Source organism: Scyliorhinus canicula, chromosome 11, assembly GCF_902713615.1.
Source record: "Scyliorhinus canicula chromosome 11, sScyCan1.1, whole genome shotgun sequence".
In the NCBI taxonomy this organism is placed as follows: Eukaryota; Metazoa; Chordata; class Chondrichthyes; order Carcharhiniformes; family Scyliorhinidae; genus Scyliorhinus; species Scyliorhinus canicula.
In genome coordinates, this window is record NC_052156.1 from 86,013,783 (window position 1) to 86,038,653 (window position 24,871).

At 51.7% G+C, this 24,871-nt stretch overlaps 1 protein-coding gene across 1 annotated transcript in view; it reads left to right on the forward strand.

The window, feature by feature from the left end:
- The window catches only part of dnah1 (dynein, axonemal, heavy chain 1), a 995,196-nt gene that overhangs the window by 816,890 nt on the left and 153,435 nt on the right, over window positions 1–24,871 (forward strand). Inside the window, 2 exon segments of the mRNA XM_038812191.1 lie at window positions 13,450–13,601; window positions 14,984–15,180. Of these exon segments, the coding sequence (XP_038668119.1) occupies window positions 13,450–13,601; window positions 14,984–15,180 (349 nt within the window).

Below are 24,871 nucleotides of genomic sequence, written 5' to 3' on the forward strand. Positions count from 1 at the left end.
TGCCGGAACCCCCCCCCCCAAATGCCAGAACCCCCCCCCAAATTCCGGAACCCCCCCCCCCAAATGCCGGAACCCCCCCCCAAATGCCGGAACCCCCCCCCTCCAATGCCGGAACCCCCCCCCCCCAAATGCCAGAACCCCCCCCCCCCAAATGCCGGAACCCCCCCCCAAATGCCGGGTCTGTCTCGCTCCTCCTCCTCCTCCAAAAAACGCCGGGTCTCACCACTTCCGCAGCTGGTGAAACTGACGCGTATCGCGTCAGTCAGCTGCTGGCCCCTCCGGGAACGGAGAATAGCGGCCTAAAAGAAGGCCCCGACGCCGGAGTCATGTACACCGATTTTCCTCGCCGGAAATCGGCGTTACGACGGTCTGCGGAGAATCCCGCCCGTTACCTGCCATCAGCAAGTGCCAGATCGGTTGCTGGGCCTTTACCTGCAGGAGGGTCCACAATCAGTGCATTAGGGGAGATTGTGGCAGGCAAGGTCTAAGCTTTCTTTGTGAGGCCCGGAGAATCATTCCAGATCCTCTTGACCTCTCAAGAAAAGTCATTTTCTAAAACCTGTATTCAGATCTTTTCTGTCCCAAACTGTTTTGTTGATTTTGTGAGGGCCACGAAGAATCCAGCACAAGTTGAAGGATAGAAAGAAATGACATTATTTACAATCACACACACACACACACCTCCCTTGCTGCTCACTCTCCTCTAGCCGGTTCCAAACTGGCCAGCCTTATTTCTCCGCCCCCTCATTGGGGAAGCTCATACTCCCAAAGGATTGTGGGATTGCCATTAGTCCCTAGCCAATGGTAGGCAGGCAGGTTATAACATCCCTCCCTCCCAAAGTCCAAAGAATCCACCGAAGACCCTGGTGAAGGAGGGTGTTGGATTCATTTTTCCGCAGGCCGGACACCATTTGCACGACGCGCTGGATCAGGCGGCGTGTAACCAGACAGAGAACGGCGCTTCCGTGATGAACGGCGTAACGGTTGTACATCCACGGCCCGTGGCCCGAGGATTCCCCCTCTGAGGCGTCCTGTGTCTCCATCTCGGAGTCAGAGTCCGCTGCCTCCGTCATCTCGGCGTCTTTATCTCCACGCGGTTCTGCAACGACCTGCGCAGGCTTTGAGTGAGGCACCAGAGGAAAATTGTGAGGAATACTTTCCACTGTGTCTGGTCTCTGTGGCTGTAGAAATGTGCTCCGGGGACCGGGAACTTTGGAAGGGATGGTCTTCTGGACCGAACCTGGTCTACATGCTTGCGCTTGAGACGACCCTGGGCTTGTACCTGGTAAGAGATAGGGCCCATTTGGCGAAAGATTATGCCAGGGATCCACTGGGCAAAATTCCGAATGAATACTGGGTCACCGGGCGCAAACTGCCGAGTCGGCCGATGCTGAGAAAAACCATGTCCCTGCCGTTCTTGTCTGCGGCGTACTTTTGCGCCAATGTCCGGGGAAACCATGCTAAGGCGGGTGCGAAGTCTCCGGCCCATTAGGAGTTCTGCGGGAGCTACCCCAGTCACTGCATGGGGGCTGGTCCTATATGAAAACAAAAAAACGAGCCAGTGTTGTGTCCATCGACCCGGAAGAATGCTTCTTTAGGCCTCGTTTGAATGTCTGCACTGCGCGCTCCGCCAACCCATTTGAAGCCGGGTGGCATGGGGCGGTGCGGATATGGCGTATGCCGTTCATCTTTATGAACGTCGCAAACTCCTCACTTGTGAACAGAGTGGCATTGTCCGTGACCAGCACCTCGGGGAGGCCATGCGTACTGAAAGACAAACGCATCTTCTCGATTGTTGCGCAGGACGATGTGCCTCCCATCTGATGCACCTCTAACCATTTAGACTGGGCATCGATTAATAGAAGGAACATGGATCCTTGAAATGGGCCGGCGAAATCCGCATGCAAGCGTGCCAAAGGCCGTCCTGGCCATTCCCAGTGATGTAGGGGTGCGGCCGACAGAAGCTTCTGATGCTCCTGGCAAATGGAGCAGTTTTTGGCCACCTTCTCAATGTCGGTGTCGAGTCCTGGCCACCAGACAGAACTCCGGGCCAACATTTTCATTTTGGTCACACCCGGATGCCCATTGTGCAAGTCTCTTAGTATCAGCTCCTGTCCTTTTTCCGGGACAATCACACGCGTCCCTCACAAGAGGTTACAGTCTTCCACGCTAAATTCTGACAGCTTGGAGGAAAATGCCCGCAACTCGCCTGGGAGCTGTCTATGTTGCCCACCATACAGGATTATGTGCCGAACCTTTGACAGGACTGGCTCCATCTGGGTCCACTTATGCATCTGTGGTGCCGTGACAGGCAAGGAGTCCATAACATTTAGGGTTGCAACCACCTCACCGGTCGTGGGGGTTGACATGGGGCCGGTCGATAAAGGCAATCGGCTCAGTGCGTCGGCATTCGCTATCTGGGTTCCTGGTTTGTGCTTCAGAGAATACTCATAGGCAGCGAGCAACAAAGCCCAGTGCTGGATCCGTGCAGAAGCAATGGGCGGTATTGGCTTATCCTCTCGGAAAAGTTCCAACAGTGGCTTATGATCAGTCACGATAGTGAAGTGGAGGCCATACATGTGAAAGCGTTTCACCGAAAAGACCACCACCAGGCCCTCCTACTCAATCTGCGCATATTTCTTTTCTGCTGCAGTCAATGTGCAGGAGGCGAAAGCTATCGGCCGCTAGCTCCCGTTCTCCATCTTGTGGGACAGGCCGGCCCCAATACCATACGGGGATGCATCACATGTGATGAGCAAAGGCCTTCCAGGAACATAGACCCAGACGACGAAAATTGTTGTTTTACCCACCGGAAAGTGGTTTCTTGCGGCTGACCCCAAACCCAGGTGTGATTCTTCTTTAGCAGAAGGTGCAACGGGGCCAGCGTAGTTGCCAGATTGGGGATGAACTTCCCGTGATAGTTTACGAGGCCGAGAAAAGAACGAAGATGCGAAGTGTCAGTCGGAGCGGGGTCTGCGACGGGGTGCAAACCTTCGTAGTCCACCCGATAACCCAGGTACACTACTTCCTTCGCCCGAAAGATGTATTTTGTGCGACGTAAACGGACTCCAGCCTCTAAAAAGCGTCTAAGGACAGCCTCCAAATTTTCCGAAATGTTCCTGCTCAAACGTCCCTGTAATCAAAACGTCGTCTAAGTAGACAGCGATACTCGTAAACCTCTCAAAATGCCCTCCATGCGCGTTGAAAAATAGCGCAGGCAGTGGATACCCCAAAGGGCACCCGAGTATATTCATACAGGCCCCGGTGTGTATTAATCGTTATATTTGGCCGGGAGGTAGGGTCCAGCTCCAACTGTCGGTAGGCGTGACTCATATCTAATTTTGTGAACGAGAGTCCGCCTGCAAGCTTCGCGTAGACATCCTCTATGCGAGCCATTGCACATCGGCTGAGCCGGGAAGCCGTATTCACTGTAAGTTTATAGTCGCCGCACTAGCGAACTGTGGCATCTCGCTTCGTTACAGGTACAATTGGTGCTGCCCAGTCAGCGAAACGGACGGGCCTGATGATACCCAAAGTCTCCAAACGAGTGAGCTCCCCTTCTACCTTCTCAAGCAAGGCGTTAGGCACTGGGCGCGCCCGGAAATAACGCGGCATGGCTCCTGGTTCGACTTGGATACGGGCTACGGCCCCTTTTATTTTCCCCAAACCAGGCTGGAATACATCTGGGTACCGTCCTAGCACCTTAGTCAACCCTCCAGAAACTGTTTGGAGGATGTGCTGCCACAGCAACCGCAAATGGCGCAACCAATCCCAACCCAACAGGCTGGGCCCGTGGCCGCGCATCATGATAAGTGGGAAACGCGCCTCCTGGCGTCCATAAACAACAGGGGTCATATTAGTTCCTGCAATGCCCAATAGTTGGCCTGTATATGTGGCCAACCTGGTCTGTGTGTCGGTTAATGCAAGGGTCTGTATTCCCTGCTTGATGCAATCGAATGTCCTCTGGGCGATCACGGAGACCTCTGCACCAGTGTCCAACTCCATCTCAAGCGGGTGACCATTGACCCGTACTGTCACCTTAATGGGAGCCACACGGGGAGCTGTCACACAATGCAACTGCAGGCAGTCGTCCTCCGTCTCCACGTCCTCGGGAGTAGTCGCTGCAGGTTCATCCAAATGGCTGGCCCCAGTTTCTGTCGGAACGACAGCGCCTCTGGCGCCCCCAGGACTGGCGTCCGCAATGGGGTCGGGGCCCACAAGTCTGACACGGACATGGCTCCTCATCCATTGGTTCTGGAGAAGGCTCCCTTCGGGGAGGAATGTCCGACGGCCACTGGCGCCGATCCGGACGTCGCCTCCCCCAAGGTACCACAGAGGTGCGGGGAGACGCTCTTGAACGGAAGGGGTTGCGCCCTAAGGCATGCACCTCCATTCCCTGTAGCTCCTGCACTCCCCGTTCTGCGCTCTCTCAGGACAATACTATTTGAATGGCCTGTTGAAAAATCAATGTTTGCTCAGCTAACAACTTTCTCTGGGTGGCCGCATTGTTAATACCACAAACCAAACGGTCGCGTAATATTTCTGACAATGTCTCACCAGAGTCACAATATACCACAATCCTACATAGCCTGGATAGAAACTCTGCAAGGGATTCTCCTGGAGTCCTCTCAGCAGTATTAAACCGGTAACGTTGGACTATCATGGATGGGGTTGGGTTAAAATGTTGCCCCACTAAGTTCACAAGTTTATCAAACGTTTTGGTGTCTGGCGCAGCTGGGTACGTAAGGCTCCTAATCACCCCAAACGTATGCGGGCCGCAGGCGGTGAGCAATATGACCACCTGGCACTCATTTTCGGTGATGTTGTTTGCCCAGAAATAGTAACACATTCGTTGTGCACGTTGGTTCCAGCTTTCCAGCGTAGCGTCAAAAACATCCAAACGTCCATACAGAGGCATGGTGTAATAGAAAACAACTTCCAACCTGTATCCAACAAAAATCCAGGGAGGTGGCTTCAGCAGTGTAGACAGCTATTCACTTTAACCCTCGTCACCAGTTTGTGAGGGCCACGAAGAATCCAGCACAAGTTGAAGCAGCGGCAGCGGCAGCTGATTTCTCTGCCCCCTCATTGGGGAAGCTCATACTCCCAAAGGATTGTGGGATTGCCATTAGTCCCCAGCCAGTGGTAAGCAGGCAGGTTATAACAGTTGATTTGTTTCCCTGTGAGAGACTCCCTGCTGCCTCCTGCTCAGGCCACCCAGTAAACATTCCAATCCAGACCCAATGATGTCATTGGGGGATGATTTACATATAGGAAAGAGGACATTGTGTCCTTAACACCTGCCCAGGAGAACAGGTGAAAACCAAAAACCTGGAGCTTCAGCTTTGGTCAGTAAAAAAAGTATATTTATTCGAATTTTACATTTTAGAAACAGACACATCAAAGTTACAAAATAATACCAGACAAATGGAGAGCGAAAAAACAGGCTCAACATAGATGGGCACCAAAAGGAACAGGTCAACAACCTCACAACAGGCCAGGTACAATCATTGGGCGACACCGAATATTCCTGTGATACCACCAGAAACCAAGGGAAGAACAAGATAAAGCAACTAAAAGATGGCAGGGTGGTACACACCCTCTCATGTCGCACTACTAGCAGCCAGATGGGTGCACACCAACACACAAATTCCCCATCTCCAGCAGCACCACAGGCGTCAGTGACCCACCACAGCCATCTCTCTCGGATATCAAACCCAACTGCACCCATGCAAAAGCCAAGAGTAGATACATCATACCAGCGCTACAAAAAAATCAGAGACAGTCCACGAGAATTCCTGCTCTAAGGGGAAGCTAAATACATGCCCAAAAAGCAATCTAACCCCCATCAGGCCCAAAACAGAACCAATTCTATAGTCAAAGTGAAATGGAGAGAGGGCTGGCAACATCAAGTCAAGTTGTTCTCAGATACAGGGAGGTCTCCCACAGAAGAAGAAAAAAACGACCAGAGCTATCAGTACTGGCCCTCGGGATAAAGGAGTTCAGGATCCAACCCAAGTCTTGATTCACCACAGTACACTTGGAGAGACCATAAACCACTAGGCCAACAAGCAAACAACACGCCCTCAAACAGAACAGCATAATACCCATGAATCCCAATCATTCCAGACCCAGTCAAAGAGGGACTCACCCTGGGGACAATGGGGGACTGTTTAGATACCCCACAAAATGACATGCTGAGAGGAAGGGCTAACCCCTCAACACCAAGCAACCCACTCCACCAATCAGAACGGACGAGAACAGCAAACGCCATCTTAAAACAATTATTCAAAGCAGATCCACACTAAATAGCCCAAACACCAAAACCCAACCAGCCTCAAAGTGGCCAGGGTTGAGCTGCACCTCCAAGTAGCTCAGGGGAAAAACAAGACCAAATTGTGAGATGCAGCGGAGGCCTCAGCCTCCACCTCCAAGGCATCCCAGAAGAGAAAAGGAAGGAAGAAAGTAAAAGCAAGAACCCTCGGAGCTATTCACACGGATAAAAGGGAAGGAGCACCCAATTCAAACCCCACACCTTTTGGGCAATAGCCTAACCCATACCAACGAGGGGGAGAAACAGCCACCTAGTCAACAAAGGAGCATCTCATCTGCAGCATTTCTATTAAGTGCAGCACTCAGCCCGTAAATGTCCCCACGCACCTGGAGGGTCGTACCCACCCCACCAGACCCAACCCCCCCCACAACCAAGGAGGGCACCCCGGTAACCATCTGTCTAGGCCAATGAAGGATAAAAGCACATATTCTTAAACTCAAATCAAAAAGGAAAAGGAAAATAAACAATACAGATTAGCTCTAACTGGGGGGACATCAGGATGGAGGACAATCCATGCAGCAGGAACTCGACAGTACGGAGATGGGCCTCCACCAGAGAAAATGCACTTTCAAGTACAAGAACCTCCTCGTGCGCATCCAACGCTTCCATAAAAGTACCCTGTAATTCTTGAAAGTGAGCCTTGATAATCTGCACCTCAGAGCCAAAACTTTCAACAACTCCGCTGGTAGCCATCATCTGGGGCAAAATTCTCCCAAAGGGAGACAAAGTGCCGACGCCGGAGTGAAACCCGGAGTGTTTCACTCCGGCATCGGAGGCCGCTCCTCACCCCTTATTCTCCCCAACCCGGGGGGCTAGGAGCGGCGGCGGGTCAATCTCGCGCGCCGGGCCTTGACGCTTGCGTCAAAGTGGCGCGGCCTGATTGACGCGGCCGGCGGCGCCTAAATGACGTCACCCGCGCATGCACATGCACAGAATGTCTTCCCTTCTGCTGCCCCGCAAGACATGGCGGATTGATCTTGCGGGGCGGTGGAGGGAAAAGAGTGCGTCTTTCAGAGACGCCGGCCCGACGATCGGTGGGCACCAATCGCGGGCCAGACTCCTCCTGAGCACGCCCCTGGTGCTCAATCCTCCCTCTGTCCCCCAGAGGCCCCACACGCAGCGGTCGCGCAATGTTCACGCCTGCAGCGACCAGGTGTGGTTGGCGTCGGCGTGAACCGGTCGGATGCGGCAGGCCGCTCGGCCCATCCGGACCGGAGAATCGCCGCTCGACCGGAGCGGCGATTCTTCGAGTGGCCTGTCGCAAAACGCAACACGCCGTTTGGGGGGGGTAGGATAATCACGTGGGGGTGCCAGGGTGGCGTGGCGTGATTCGCCCGGCACTCCCGCGATTCTCCCACCTGGCGTGGGGGTCGGAGAATCACGCCCCTGATGCAAACAGCACAGCCAAGGTGAGAGCCTGCTCAATAGGAACTGTGGCATTGAAAGCAGGGCCCCCATCCAAGTCCATTCTGGCCTTCACAGACAGACGAGGATTTCAGCATTTTATCTCAGCTCTTTCATGCCAGAATACCAACCAAACATTTCTCGAGACATAACATAAGACCATGAACCCCAAGAAAAGGCTAATATGAAATACGTAACAGAATGAAAAGGCAGATGAAAAGATGAGCAGATGCAGAGCCCGCAAAAGTGCAGCCGCACCTACGCTCACATCACCTGACCCCTCCCCCAACTTGAGCAATTCTAACTGCCTACATGTTCGTTTTTCACCAGTGGATCAGTTAAGAGCTTCCCCTGTAATATAACATTTATCCAGGTGATCCTTCATTGCCAAATGCTAAAGGGGAGAAACTAAGGGCGCAATCTAACGCAAAGATTTCTGAGCGCGATTTAATGGCCATGTTGTGCATAAGCAAGAGCACGGCAAGGCCGTTCGATTGCGGGAGAGGCCAAAATTGAAAACTGCACCGAGAGCGGATCTGATGGCGGTCTAACAGGCCCGCTTATGTTGCCGAAATCTGGATCTCGCTGTAGTGTGGCGAGAAACCAACTGTCATCACTTAAGGCCAATCTCCATACAATTAATAGGAGTGACCGGGTTTTCTCTGGGTGCTCCGGTTTCCTTCTCAAGTCATTGGACATTCTGAAGATTCCCTCTGTGTACCCGACCTGGCGCTGGAGTGTGGCGACTAAGGGATTTTCACAGTAACTTCAGTGCAGTGTTAATGTAAACCCACTTGTGGCACTAATAAAGATTATTAGATTATAATCCGCTGAGAGCTGGGCACTGGTGCTCCTCAATCTGTGCCATTGTCTGATCCCTGTCTGTCTTCAGTGCTCGCTCACAACCATCACCTGCATGAGGTGTGCCGATAGCATAGACTGGAGGGAGGCAGGGGATAGAGGCATCCAGGACTTCCATGTGCAGGGAGCTGGGGCATGGGATTGGTGGTCGACCCGCATTGCGGTAGAAAGTGCCAGAGGCATCATATTAATCAAGGTCACCTTTTTAAAGCTGTACACATGTGCCGCCAACTGCCCCAATCCTCCACTGCCTTGCTTTCCCAACCTCTCCCCCAACCCCTTCCCCCACCTCAGCGGCCCCTACCCCCACCCTCTCCCCCCACCTCTCAGTGATCCTTGAGCTGCTTAGCCTTCCTAGCTCTACCGCTGCACCTAGGTGTGTCTCCAAGATGCACATTAGAGGCCTTCGATGCCCCTGGTGGGCGTCCTCTGGAGGCCCTGCCGTGCTACCCTGTTCCGGGTGCTGACTCCGAGACGCGCCATTGGCCATTGTCAGGGGGTTGGGTCCCAGGGAGCTGGTGGACACCGTCGCCACTCCATAGCTTGATTCTGGGTTGGTACTCGGCTGCCCCTGCGCCCGGTCAGTGCCCATAGTCCCTGGGGTTCACCTTGGGGCAGAAGGGCAGCTGGATAGAGCCCCGTCTTCCTCTCCGTCATCTGGCTCTGCCAGCTCTGGCAGGTCCCCAATATTTGCAGCACATGGTTGATGCCCTGTCGATGCTCCTCAGTGACTGGGACATGCTCTAGAGCGCTCCGGCAATGCCCACCTGCGACTGGGACAAGTTCCGCAGCGCCTCAGCTATGCCCACATGAGACTGGGAGATCTCCCCCAGCGACCAGAATATGCTTAGCAGCGCCTCATTAAGGTCCACCTAGTACGGGTCACATCCCCCAGCGACTGGGACATGCTGATGAAGCACCCCGACATGGCCGTCACCGACTGAACTACGCCTTGGACACCTCCACTCATGCTGCCGACATCGTGCACCAGGCTCTTCACTGCGGTCACAACCCTAGCAGTGTTGGCCACGGAGCTACGCATTGCCCGCGTCATCTGCTGCGCCCCTAGCCTCTGGGACACCTCCGATCGGCTATGGGCCTGCTGGAGTGTCACTAACATCCCCTTCTGAATGTCACGGCTGCACCCTAGCGTCTGCATCAGCTCTGGGTAAACATGGTCCAGAGGCTCAGCATCTGTCTGGGACCCAGCTGGGTCCTGTGATCCAGCAGATCTCCAACTGTTGTCTCGCCTGAGCTTTCCTGCCTCGATCTGATATGTATCCGCAACCGTGTGGTGCTCACCAGATTGTGCCCCAGAAGCCTGTCCACTACTGTCACCCACCGAGGTGTGTGTCTCTGTGCCGGTGGAAGGTGGGGATGACCGCTGTGCCATGAATATGGTGGTGTCCTTGGAGTTCCCCTCCGAGGTGTTCTCATGGGAGGCAGGGGACCACCCCGGATGGGCCGGGACCGTCAGATGAGGATCCTGCAGGAGAATGGGCATGTGGTCAGTGGGAAGGATGGATTAGTCTGCATGGCATTAACAACTCAAGTGTGACACCTGGGTGAGGGCCGGTGGTTCCTCACTTCTGTGCTGAACGGCAACCTCTATGTCAGTGACAGATTTGTCCTTGGCCACCCGTGTGACCTCCAATAGGGGGTGAGGACTCTGACGTCCAGCACTCCGCCGCCCAACTGGCCTTTTCCCGTTTGTTGTTGTCCAACTTCGCCTGCAGGGACACAGAGGGAGCATTGTGAGCCTCACGCATTGTTCATCGCGAGGGGGTGTGGGGGGATTGGGTGGGGCGGGGGCAGCTGGGACGTAATGCGGGGTTGGGACATGGGTGGGCTGGGCACGGAATGGCGCTGGACAGGGGCAGTGCCAGGCCCTTTCTCAGGGGGGTGGGTTCCAGTGCCAACTCACCCCTGTGGCCCTGTGGAGGTCTTTGATCTTCTTATGGCACTTGGTGCCGGTCCTCCTGGTCGCACTCACCGAGTTGATGGCCGCTGCCACTTCCTCCCGGGCGGCACTGGCTGCCCTGTGCTGACCCTCCGAGTCCCTCAGAGGAACAGGGCATCCCACCTGGTCTCTACCCATTCCAACAATCTGCCAGGTCGGTATCCCCGAATCGTGGTGCTGGTCTCCTCGGTGGCATGGCTGCTGGCTGAGTGGGGTTGGCTGTGCAGGAGCGGCAAAGTGCTGCTCTTCCTTGTTTGCAGGCTGGCGAGCGCAGTCCTGGCGAATCAGCCGGCGGGACCATCATTTGTGGCATGAAGCCCGTGGAACCTCGTTAAGTGGACCAGTTAACGTTTTATACCAGTGACAACCTCGCCGGTCCGAGCATCGAGAAGCTCGTGGCAGTTCCTGCTCGCTACCACACTTAGAAACTATTTGGTTAAATCGTGCCCTCTAAGTGTCATTTTGGGCGGGTTTGCTGGGTGTTTCTCTCTGGCTCAATCGACAAGCTTCCCGCATCTGTCTAACTACACTTAGTCACTTTTTCGGACCCTGGGGAATATCTCCCCAGGCTAGCCCACACTTGGGCGGCGATTTACCGGCCAAGTTGCGCTCGAGCAAGGCGTGGTCAGTAGATCCCGAGAAAGGCCTCCTTCAAGCTTCCCAGCAGCCTTATTCCGAGACCTCGCGATGCATCAGAATCAGAACCCACCCAAAAGGGTGTGACCAAACAGCTTAAGCTGTTTTAAACCTAGGCTGGAATTTACCGACTACCCCACCGGGTGTTTTTCAGTGGCGCAGGCAGCCCAGCACAGGTATCTACCGATCACGCTGTTATCAACGGTATTTCCTGTTGATAGCATCCCCTGCCACCAGGAAAATCATGTGCGTGAACAGCCGGTAAATCCCGCACATACTTGTGGGACCTTATCCATTATCTTCCGGCCTCCTGAAATCTACCGGCCTCTCCGGGGAGATGGCAGCTGGGTGCCATTCAGTACTGGTCCACACAAACGTGGAGCAGGCGAATGGCATCCGAGCGTGTCCCAGGCCATCTGAGGCTCCTGGGTGGTCAGTGACAGTGCAGAGTGGCCCCTTGGCTCTACCCCTGGAATGTGCCCACCTTGGTGCTACCAGGCTTGCACCTTGGAATTGCCAATCTGGCACACCGCAAGCTGGCAGTGCAAGAGTGTCCAGGTGCCTGAGAGGGGATCATGTCCATGAAAGGAAGGTAGAGGGGAAGTATGAAGGGTGGGGGGTGCAGGACAGCTAAGTAGGGGCCTCTGGGCGGTTGGGGGGGTGTGACGGGTGGGGGGCCTGTAATGGGGCTAGAAGGGGCCTGAAGAGTGGGGCCCCCAGGCACCTCATAATGGGGTGTCCTCATTTTTAAATGGTGTCCCTATCTCTGAAGCCCTTGAAGCGATTTCCCCCCCCCCCCCCCGCCAAGCCCCAACGCACTATAGGAAGGCCCCCCCCCTCCCTGAACGCACTCCCTCCCCAACACCCATGCAGGGCACCACTGGCCCGATCACCACTGCACAAAAAATGCCACCTGGGCATGTTGGCAATGCCAGGCTGGCACTCAGGTGGAACTGTCAAGGTTCCAGGCGGGCACTGTCAGAGTGCAAGGCTGGCACCAGCAGTGCCAGGGTACCACCCTGCCCAAAGGGCATGAACCTGGGGGCCTCTAATCCCCTGACACCCCCACAAGTGCCGATCCATATGGCCCCCGTTTGTGGAGACCAATAGTGAATGGCGCTCGCCAAAGGTCTCCGAGGCTGAGGGGATAGATCCTGTGCTAAACCAGCCCCTTGTTTTTTGTAGCTGGTGTTAACATTTCTGTTAAATCGCGCCCCAAGAATTTTTTCCAGCACTGGGGAACTGAACTCACTGGCCAGACTGACTCCTCAGAGATTGGGCCACCCTTTTGAAAGGGTGCTCCAATCTGTAGTTGAGCATGAGGATCCCCCATATCCCCACCCACGGACAATGTCACCACCCTCCCCCCCCCACCCACACACATGGGCACTACTGCACACCTCCTCCCAAGTGAGGACATCCCTCTATGCGGTCGTTGAAGGCTCCCTTTCCAGGCCTTCCCCTCCCCCTTTCAGGACCATACCTTCACCGCTGCCCTGCCCCTACCTTCCAGAGGCCCCTCATACCCACCCTTCACCCTCCCACCCTTCATAGCGGTCCTCTCCCTCCTTTCATGGGCATGGCCCCCCTCAGACCGTGACCCTTCACAATGCAACCCTGGCACCTGGGCACCCTGACACCGCCACCCCGACACCTTACAAGTGCCAGGATGGCAATGCCACAGAGCCAGCTTGGCAGTGCTAAGTGTCAGCCAGGCAATGCCAAGGTGACAGGTGCCAGGGAGAGCCAGGGTGCCACCCTACCCTGCCCCTGACCATTCATGGGCCTCTACTGGCCTGAGAAACCCCCCCCACGTGCTATTCCACCAGGTCCACACATGCATGGACCAGTACTGATCGGCGCCTGGCTGGGGTCTCCCTGGGGATACCGGTAGATGCTGGGAGCTGGTTAGATCCAGTGTCAGCACAGTGAAGTGGGTTCTTAAACCCACTTAGCCGTGCAAGACTGGGTCCTGCCCATTGTGGGCAGGAACCAGATCGCGACGTCTCTGGTTAGATCTCACGAGGCGTAATGTCTGTCAGGAATCCCGGGGGAGATCTCTGCCAGCATCTACCGGCCGCGTCGCGCCCCCTTTCGAGCATAATGTGGCCGATAGATCGTGCCCTATAGATCAACTTTAAAAAAGGCAGACAGAAAATGAGACAGAAAGAGAGGTGTATTTGAATGTTCTTCTGAAATAAAATGAGACTGAGTTGGGAATGACTTACACACAACTGTTAATTTTGTTTATCAGATACTGTGGAGAAGAGGATAAAACTCATCAATAATTTCTTCACCTACAGTCTGTACCTCAGCGTCTGCAGGAGCCTCTTCGAGAAACACAAGCTAATGTTTGCTTTCCTGGTGTGCGTAAGAATCATGATGAATGATAACAAGATTGACATGGTCAGTAACATAGGAATAAATGTCTATTGGCCTAATCGTAGAAATCCTAGTTGAAAAGATGGGATTTTGATTCACCATGTCGTTGCTTGTGTCATTTTTAGCTCCCCACCACAGATTTCACTTTCAACTCTAATCTTATTCAGGGTTTATTGTGCTGCTTCCTTGTCTGCTGTTTTCATTCATTTCCAGGATGTTAGGCCACATGTATTACCCATCCCTAAAGGCAACACGGAATGTTTAATAAATGCTGACTTAGCCAGCGATGTCCACATATCATAAATCAATGAAAAACGTCTTAACAGCACAGAGGGAAGTAGCACAATGATATATAGAGACAGGATGGATTGCCCCTGGGAGTCCTCAGCATCGGTTTGGGACCTCAGAAAGTTTCATACCATTAGATCATCCCTATTGATTGTCACCCTCCAGTTCCACCCTCCCTCAGCTGATCATTTTGTTCTGCTCCGTGATGAACACCACTAGGAAGAAGCACTGAAGGTAACAAGACCAAAGATTGTACTCTGGGTAAGGAACTTAGAATTATAGAATGAAGGAGCATGGAAGGAAGCTGCTTGGTCCATTGTGTCCATGCTGGCTCTCTGCAAGAGCAGCTCAGCTAGTTTCAACCCTTTCCCTGTAGCTCTGAGTTTGCTTTTCTCTTCAGGTGTTTGTCCAATTCCCTTCTGAAAGCCCCAATTAAGAGGTGCCACCACATTCGTAGGCAGTGCATTCCAGATTCTAACCACATTGTGTATAACCACTTTTCCTCAAGTCACTGTTGGTTATTTTGCGAAACATCCATCACCAAGACAGCAGCAACACTACTGCCCAAGCTGGCTGAGTCCTAAAGGACGGAACTGTCACAGGTGGCAGAAGTACCCCCACAAAGATTATCTCTATTTGACTTCATGCTCACCAATCTCCCTGTCGCAAATGCTGGAAGGCAGTGACTTCCATCGTCACACCTAACAACAAAACTAATCTTGATATAATTAATTACTGAAATAAATAAAATGAGCAAACACTATTTTCCCGGGAAAAATAAAAAAAACAATGAACGTATTCAACACCTCTGTGAACATCAAAAAGAAAAGAGATCTTAACTTTTCAGAAATAAAAAGAGAAAATGTTGAAAACATGCAACAAGCCAGGCAGCATCTGTGGAGAAAGAAAGTTAACGGCTGACTTAAGCATCAGCAGTATTTCACTTTTGTGTCAACTTTTCAGGCCTGGTCTACTCAAAGATATCTACCCAGAATGTTAACCTGTTTTTTCTCTTTTTTATTTGCTAATGACCTTCTGAGTACCCCCAACATTTTCTATTTTTATTTACATATTCGTACTGTTGTAATGACCTGTCCTAATTTGAATGTATTGAACAGCAAGAATGGCATTACCTTCTCTCTGGAGGATCAGTCCAATTACTGAATCCCAACCCAGCTTCTGACTGGTTGTCAGACCGAGCATGGAGGGACATCCAGAGCCTCACTAGCTTGGAGCACTTTGCCGACTTTACAGAACATTTTGCCAACTATCTGGACAAATTCAAAGGAATCTTTGACAGCCAGGAACCCCACAGGTGATCTTTAAATACCCATTAATTTAGATAACTCTCTGCATGCTCATTCATGTAAATCTTACCAAGAGATTGCGGTCCCCGATTTGTACAAGGGGGTGCGGCGTGATCCGGACTGCTAGGGCCATCCAATGCTGGCCTTACCAGAATGTGCAGAGTGAGTGGCAAGGCAGTGAATTTGCATGGGAACAAGAAGCATCTACACTCCTGCAGATACATTTCCAAAGTCCGAGAGCCCACATGGGTCATGGACTCTGTCATCTGCTACTGTCCAGGATACTCCCCATCATCCTTCCTACCCTTCTCTACTCCCAAATGTTTGGTCTGTTTAACAATTGTTATGTTTATTAAGGTGTTCAAAAGTCACCCATTAACATCTGAATGCTGCTCACAACATTGATTTGTGCTAATTTTTGGATGACTTTCAGGCTAGTCTAAACTAACACAGTAGGACCATTAAAGTATAGGCACGGGTACAGCCCATTTTGAAGATAAGACTTATAGAAGAGTAGTTCCAATAATTAAATAGAAGGTTTAACTGCAGAGAAAGAGACAAAACTGGCAACCATGGGGCAAAACCCTCTAATCAGAACTTCCCAGCCTTGCAATAGTTACCTGTCAATATGTGAAAAGCAGCTAAATCCTACCTAAGCCATTTTATGTCTTAATTCTAGCTTGGCTGCATGTAGGCAGTGCATACCAGGGCTGCAACTTACCATGATATGTAACTGTAAGGTGAACATCTACACAGTGCAGAAGAAGGCCATTCGGTCCATCAAGTCTGCACCCACCCTCCAAAAAAGCACCACACTTAGGCTCATGCCTCTGCCCTATTCCTGTAACCCCACCTAACCTTTGGACACGAAAGGCAATTTAACATGGCCAATCCACCTAACCTGCACATCTTTGGACTGTGAGAGGAAACCAGAGCACCTAGAGGAATTCCATGCAGACACGGGGAGAATATGTACAAACTACACACAGACAGTCTCCCAAGGTCGGAATCAAAATTAGGTCCCTGGCGCTGTGAGGCAGCAGTGCAAACCACTGTGCCACCATGACGCTCCACAGATTCTCACCTGTGGTTCACTACATGATTCATTTACACATCAGAATTGTCATCATGAGAGTGAGATGGGGGGGAAGGCCTGTGGCCGGCCGAGACTGTGGACAAATTTTGATTACCGAGGAAATGTGAATGGTGGAGGGAAGGGGGGCATGCAGAGCAAATGGTTGGGGAGATTCTGGGATCGGGAGGAGTTGTTGGTTTTTGGTGACTGGGGGCAGTGCTTGGTCCCATTCGTGGGGCGGGAGGGCCATTTTGGGTAGAACGTTGGGCCCAAGAAGCGGGAGGGGGGGTGGTGCCCCGCAGGGTGGTCATGGCTGATGGAATGGGGGAGATGGGGGTAGAGAGTACTCCTTTTTTTGCAGGTGCATAATGTATATTAGAGGATTTATTTCTTTATATGGAGGTCGTTGTTGTCAGGGATGAGGAAAGCAGAATATTCGGCAATCGTCATTTCAGACAACATTTCGCATCTGGTGGCCGTGCTCTTGGAGAAGGAGCCTGCACAGAGGCCGGCGTGAAGTATGGATGTGGGGCTGTTTGCGGATCCGGGTTTTTGTGTAAGATGGCAAAGGTGATTGACGATTATGTGGGGTTTATTAAAAAGGGAGAGGTCTCGCCATCTGTGATATGGGAGGTGTTGAAGGTGGTTGTAAGAGTAAGATCAGCTCTTAGAAGGTGCAGGTGGATAGGGAGGCAAGAGAGGAGTAGCAGTGGCTGTTAGACAAAATTTTGGAAGTTGATGGGAGATCCCACTCCAGAATGTTTGGGAAGTAGAAAGGAACTGCAGACGCAGTTTGATCTTTTGTCCATAGAAAAAGCGGTATGCCAGTTGAAGCGGGCAAAGGGTGTGGTGTACGAGTACGGGGAGAGGACCAGTTGTTTGCTGGCAGGACAGCTCCACCGGCAGGCAGCCTCCTGGGAGATTGTTCAAATCTGAGGTGGGGTGCAGGGCTGGTGACAGCGTCGGAGCAGTCGAATAGGGCATTTCAGGAATTTTACAAGAGGTTGTAAGGTCAGAGCCCCCGGGAAACAAGGCGGAAATTAGGGAATTTATGGAGGGACTGGAGTGCCCCACAGCGGAAGAAGCGGATAGGGCAGGGTTGGAGGACCCAGTGGGAGTTGAGGAGGATCAGGCGGTGATAGGGAAAATGCAAATTGGACCCAGTGAGTGGGTCTTATCGGACAATATCCCTGTTAAATATGGATGCCAAGATTCTTGCCAAAGTATTGGCGCTTAAGCTGGAGGGGTGCCTCTTGCAGGCGGTTGGGGAGGATTAGCTGGGGTTTGTAAATTGTAAGCAGTTGTCCTTCAATGTGCGATGCTTTCTGAACTTGGTGCTGTCCCCATCAGAAGGGAGGGAGCAGGAGGTGATGGTTGCGCTGGATGTGGAGAAGGCATTAGATCAGGTGAATGGAGTTATTTGTTTTCGGTGTTGGAACAGTTTGGGAATTGGGTGTAAGTTTGTGGCTTGGGTCAAGTTGTTATATAATGATCAGAAGGCGACTGTTGGTACAAATGAGGTGAACTTGGGATATTTTCAGCTGCATGGGGAGTGAGACAGGGGTGTGTCATGTTCCATAAGTAGAGGAGGATAGTGTGGGGGGTGAAACATAGGGTGCCCCTGTATGCCGACTACCTTTTGTATATTTCTGACCAAGTTCGCACAGTAGGGGTATAATGGGGCTGCTTAAGCGATTTGGGGGGAGAAGATGAAATATTGGCTCGTAATGTAAAAGAATATATCAATATATAAAAAGTAAGAGAGAGGCAAAAATAGACATTGGACCACTGGAAAATGTGGCTGGAGAAGTAATAATAGGAAACAAAAAAAGGCAGAGGAACTGAATAGTTACTTTGCATCAGTCTTCAATATGGAAGACAATATGGATGCCAGAGCTCCAGGAGAATCAGTGGGCAGAGATGGGTGCAGTGACCATCGCTAAGGAGAAGATTCTTGGGAAACTGAAAGGTCTGAAGGTGGATAAATCACCTGGACTGGATGGATTACATCCCAGGGTTCTAAAAGAGATAGCTGAGGAAATTGTGGGGGCATTGGTGATGATCTTTCAGGAATCACTGGAGGCAGGGAGGAGTCCAGAGAACTGAAAAGTAGCCAAAGTAACACCACTGTTTAAGATGAGAGGGAGACAAAAGACGGGAAATTATTGGTCATTGGTAAGGTTTTAGAGTCCATTATTAAAGATGAGATTGCGGAGTACTTGGAAGTGCATGATAAAATAGGACTGAGTCAGCGCGGCTTCATCAAGGGGATGTCATGTTTGACAAATCTGTTAGAGATCTTTGAGGAAGTAACAAGGAAGTTAGACAAAGGAGAATCAGTGGATGTGATTTATTTAGATTTCCAGAACTTTAGCCTTTGACAAGGTGCTGCATCGGAGACTGTTAAATAAGTTTAAGAGCCCATGGTGTTGAATAAGATCCTGGCATGGATAGTGGATTGGCTGACTGGCAGAAGGCAGAGAGTGGGGATAAAGGGGTCTTTTTCAGGATGGCAGCCGGTGACTAGTGGTGTGCCTCAGGGGTCTGTGCTGGGACCACAACTTTTCACAATATACATCAATGATCTGGAAGAAGGAACTGAAGGCAGTGTTGCTAAGTTTGCAAATGATACAAAGATCTGTCGAGGGACTGGTAGTATTGAGGAAGCAGGTGGGCTGCAGAAGGACTTGACAGGCTAGGAGAGTGGGCAAAGAAGTGGCAGATGGAATAAAATGTGGAAAAGTGTGCAGTTTGAAAGGAAGAATTGGAGGCATAGACTATTTTCTTTTTAATAAACATTTTATTGAGGTATTTTTGGTATAGTAACAACAACAAAATAAACAATATACATGAAACCATAAACACAGTGCGAAAGCCTTTCGTACAGGTCCCACCCTTATTAACCCCCTACTCTAATCTAAACTGCAGCCCCCCCCCCCCCCCCCCCCCCCCCCCCCCGCCGTCTGCTGGCGATTAATTTTCCGCAAAGAAGTCGACGAACGGTTGCCACCTCCGGGTGAACCCTAACAGTGACCCTCTCAAGGTTAACTTGATTTTCTCCAAACAGAGAAAGCTAACCATGTCCGATAGCCAGGTCTCCGACTTCGGGGGCTTTGAGTACCTCCATGCAAATAGTATCCATCTCCGAGCTACCAGGGAAGTTACGTCTGCCTCTTTCTCCTCCTGGATTCCCGGGTCTTCTGACACCCCGAAAATCACCACTTCTGGACTCAGTGCCACCCTTGTTTTTAACACCGTGGACATGACGTCCGCAAACCCCTGCCAAAATCCCCTAAGCTTTGGACATGTCCAAAACATGTGGACATGGTTCGCTGGTCCTCCCGCACATTTTGCGCACCTGTCCTCCACCCCAAAGAATCTGCTCATCCGGGCCACTGTCATGTGAACCCAGTGAACAACCTTAAATTGTATCAGGCTGAGCCTGGCACATGTTGCGGATGCGTTGACTCCACTCAACCCGTCTGCCCATAGACCATCCTCTATCTCACCTCCCAGCTCCTCCTCCCACTTGTGCTTCAGCTCCTCGGTCTGCGTCTCCTCTGACCCCATAAGTTCCTTGTAAATGTCCGAGACACTCCCCTCTCCGACCCACCCTCTGGAAATTACCCTGTCCTGAATCCACCTTAGCGGTAGGAGCGGGAAGGTTTACAAAGCAAGTCCCGCACCTGCAAATATCTAAATTTGTTTCCCCTCACCAGCCCAAACTTTCCTCCAGTGGCCTCATACTCGGAACGCTCCCCTCTGTGAACATGTCCCCCATCCTCTCAATCCCCGCTCTTTGTGCGCGGATGATCTCCTGCTTTATATTTTGGACTCGGTCAGGAGCTTTGGGAGGATCATACAAATTTTGGGGAAGTTTGGCTGCTTTTCGGGCTATAAGCTGAATATGGGGAAAAGTAAGATATTCCCAGTTAATGCATGGGGACAGGAGAGGAGGTTGGGGAACTGTCGCTTTGGTTGGTGGGAGTGAGCTTTCGTTACATTGGGATACAGGTGGCACAGAGTTGGGGCCAGCTGCATCAGTTGAACTTGGCGCCGCTGGTGGAGGGAATGAAGGCAAACCTTAAGAGGTGGGATAAGTTGCCATTATCGTTGGCGGGTCGGGTTCAGAAGATGATGACGGTGTTGCCAAAATTTTTGTTTGTGTTCCAAAACTTTACGATATTTGTGTACAAGAATTTTTTAGGAAGATTAATGGGATCATCTTGAGGTTTGTGTGAATGAAGAAGCTTCGTGGGTTAGGAGGGTTTTTTGCAGAGGGATCGATGAGGAGGGAAGTGGGGGAGTAGTGTTGCCGGGCTTGTCAAACTACGACTGGTCAGCTAATATTGCAATGGTTAGGAAATGGGTGGTGGAGGAGCGGTTGGTTTTGGGGGCGGAAGGAGGCAGCCTTGTGTTGGATGGAGGGGACCAGGCTGAGGGCACTGCTGTTGGTGCCCCTTCCGTTCTCTCGCAGGTCAGCTATCCCACGAGCCTGGTGGTGGTAAGGGTTTGGATGGGAAGGCAAGTCTTTGTGGGCGTCGATTTACGATAATCATAGATTTGCTGCAGCGGGGTTGGATGTGAAATTCTGAAGATGACGGCCGGTGGGGATAGAATATTTTAGGGATTTGTTTATGGGAAGGAAGTTTGCAGGTCTGGTGGAGCTGGTGGGGCCGTATCAGTTGCTAAAGAGGAACAAATTCAGAAATCTGCAGGTTAGGGACTTCATTAGAAAGGAGGTGCCATCGTTTCCAAAGCTGCTGCCCTGGTGCTGCAAGATAATTTTCTATCTGAGGATGAGGTAGGGGAGGGCATGTTTGTAGGTATATATGGGGAGCTGTTGAAGAGGGAGAGAGCTCCGATGGAGGAGGTTAGGTGTAAGTGAGAGGAGCAGTTGGGTGGGGCATTGGGGGACGAAGCATGGAATGAAGCTCTGAGGAGGGTGAATGCGTCCTCGTTGTGTGCAAGACTAGGCCTTATCCAATTTAAGGTGCAGCAAAGGGCCCACGTGACGGCGTCCAGGATGACTCGGTTCTTTCCAGGGATGGAGGATAGGTGTGGGTGGTGTACGGCGAGGCCGGTATGATTTGGGTGTGTCCAAGGTTGAGGGGGTTTGGAAGGGATTTTCAGACTAAGACGTAATTTCAGTCAAAGATGTTTGGGGTAGAGGTAGCTCTGAATCCGGAGGTAGCGATATTTGGAGTGTGAAATGAAATGAAAATGAAATGAAAATCGCTTATTGTCACGAGTAGACTTCAATGAAGTTACTGTGAAAAGCCCTAGTCGCCACATTCCGGCGCCTGTCCGGGGAGGCTGTTACGGGAATCGAACCGTGCTGCTGGTCTGCTTGGTCTGCTTTCAAAGCCAGCGATTTAGCCCAGTGTGCTAACAGCCCCAGTGTCAGATGATCCAGGAGTGCACGTATGGAAAGAGGCATGTCCCTTTGCATCCCTGATAACTCGGAGATGGATTGTGCTGGCAGGAATCGGAGCTGCCGAAGTCAGGGGATTGGACGAGCGATTTGGCAGAGTTCCTGCATTTGGAAAAGAATAAGGTCACCATTTGAGGTTCAGAGGAGGTAGAGCACCTCGAGGTAGAAGCTGTTCATCGGCTTCTTGAAAGAGCATTGAGTCATCAGCGGTGGGGTGTGGGGGTCTTTTTTTTTTGCCTGGTTGGGGGGTTCAGGTGAAAAATTAGAAAAGGGGGCAGGCACTGGGGTGGCAGCGGGGTGAGTGGGGGTGGAAGGGGTTTGTTTCCTGTTGCCACGATTGGCTTTTGTACTTCTTGGTTATGTGGATATTGAAAATCCCCTCAATAAAATATTTTTTTTTAATGAATTCCAGATCACAACAGCATGCAGTTTAAGCATATTTCCTCATGTCACCCCTGCTTTCTTTGACCTTAAATCAGTGGCCTCTGCTTACTGACCATGCGGCTACTGGGAGAAATTTCTCCTTATTTATTCTATCAAATCGAATCATGATTTTGAACACCTCTATCATATGTGGCCTACAGAAGAAGGCTGATGGGTATCTTTTGTGAGGGCCACAAAGAATCCAGCACGAGTGTAGAACAGAAAGAAAACATTATTTACAATAACATACACAACAGCAGCAGTAACTCCCTTGCTGCTCACTCCTCTCTAGCTGGTTCCATACTGGCCAGCTTTATTTATGCAGGGACCTGCTAATGATTTCTCCATCCTCCTCATTGGGGAAGCTCATACTCCCTAAGGATTGTGGATTGTCATTAGTCCCCAGCCAGTGGTAAGCAGGGAGTTTATAACATCCCTCCCCTCCAAAGTCCAAGGAATCCACCGAAGACCACGGCGAAGGAGGGCGTCGGACTCGTTTTGCCGCAGGCTGAACACCATTTTCACGAGGCCCTGGATCGCACGGCGTGTGTAACGAGACAGAGAATGGCGCTCCCATGATGAATGGCATAATGGTTGTACATCCACGGCCCGTGGGCCCGAGGCATCCTGTGTCTCCATCCCGGAGTCGGAGTCCAAAGCCTCTGTCATCTCGGCGTCCCTATCTCCACGTGGTTCTGCAACGACCTGTGCAGGCTTCGAGTGTGGCGCCAGAGGAAGATTGTGAGGAACACCCTCCACTGTGTCTGGTCTCTGCGGCTGTAGAAGGGAGCTCCGGGGGCGGGGAATCTTTGGAAGAGGCGGCCTTCCTGGACCGAACGTGGTCTACATGCTTGCACTGGAGACGACCCTGGGCTTGCACCTGATAAGAGATCAGGCCCATTTGTCGAAAGATAACGCTAGGGACCCACTGGGCACCACCAGTAAATGTTGAGTGAACACCGGGTCACCAGGCACAAACTGCCAAATCGTCTGATGCCGAGAAAGGCCGTTCTTGTGTGCGGCGTACTTTTGCTCCAATATCCGGGAAAACCATGCTAAGGCGGATGGGAAGTCTCCGGCCCATAAGGAGTTCCGCGGGAGCTATCCCAGTCACCGCATGTGGAGTGGTCCTTTATGAAAATAAAAACGAGCCAATGTCGTGTCCATAGACCCGGAAGATTGCTTCTTTAGGCCCCGTTTGAATGTCCGCACTGCACACTCCTCCAACCCATTGGAAGCCGGGTGGTATGAGGTGGTGTGGATATGGTGTATGCCGCTTATCTTCATGAACTCGCAAACTCCTCACTTGTGAAAGGAGTGCTGTTGCCTGTGACGAGCACCTCGGGGAGGCCATGCGTACTGAAGGACAAACACATCTTCTCAATCATTGTGCAGAACGTTGTACCTACCATCTTATGCACCTCTAGCCATTTAAATTGGGCATTGATTAATAGAAGGAACATGGATCCTTGAAAAGGTCCGGAGAAATCCGCATACAAGCATGCCCAAGGCTGCCCTGGCCATTCCCAGTGATGTACGGGCGCGGCCGGCGGAAGCTTCTGATGCTCCTGACAAATGGAGTAGTTTTGGGCCACCTTCTCAATGTCGGTGCCACCAGACATAACTCCGGGCCAACATTTTCATTTTGGTCGCCCATTGTGCAAGTCCTGTAGTATCAGGTCCTGTCCATTTTCCGGAACGACCACAGGCGTCCCCCACAAGAGGATACCGTCTTCCACACTAAATTCTGACAGCTTGGAGGAAAATGCCCGCAACTCACCTGGGAGCTGTCTATGTTGCCCACCATACAGGACTATGTGCCGAACCTTTGACAGGACTAGCTCCGTCTGGGTCCACTCACGAATCTGTGATGCCGTGACAGGCAAGATGTCCATAAAATTTAGGGTTGCAACCACCTCACCGGTCATGGGGGTCGACATGGGGCTGATCGACAAAGGTAATTAGCTCAGTGCATCGCATTGGCTATCTGGGTCCCTGGTTTATGCTCCAGAGAATACTCGTATGCTGCGAGCAACAAAGCCTAGCGCTGGATCCGTGCGGAAGCAATGGGCGGTATTGGCTTATCCTCTCGGAAAAGTCCCAGCAGAGGTTTATGATCAGTCACGACAGTGAAATGGTGACCATGCACATACTGGTGGAAGCGTTTCACCGCAAAGACCACCGCCAGGCCCTCCTTCTCGATCTGCGTGTACTTCTTTTCTGCTGCAGTTAATGTGCGGGAGGCGAAAGTTATTGGCCGCTCGGCCCTGTTCTCCATATTTGGGACAGGATGGCCCCAGTACCATATGAGGATGCATCACACGTGATGAGCAAAGGCTTTCCAGGATCATAGTGGGTCAGTAACCCCAACGACAACAATTGCTGTTTTACCCGCCGGAAAGTGGTTTCTTGCGGCTGACCCCAAACCCAGGTGTGATTCTTCTTTTGCAGAAGATGCAATGAGGCCATTGTAGTTACCAGATTGGGGAGGAACTTCCCGTAATAATTTATGAGGCCGAGAAAAGAACAATGATGCAAAGTGTCAGTCGGGGCGGGGGCTTGTTGAATTGCATGCACCTTCTCTGCGACAGGGTGCAAACCTTCGCAGTCCACCCGATAACCCAGGTACACCACTTTGTTCGACTGAAAGACGCTCTGTGTTCGAAGTAAACGGACTCCAGCCTCTGAGAAGCGTCTAAGGACAGCCTCCAGATGTTCCTGCTCCAACGTCCCTGTGATCAAAACGTGTCTAACTAGACAGTGACAC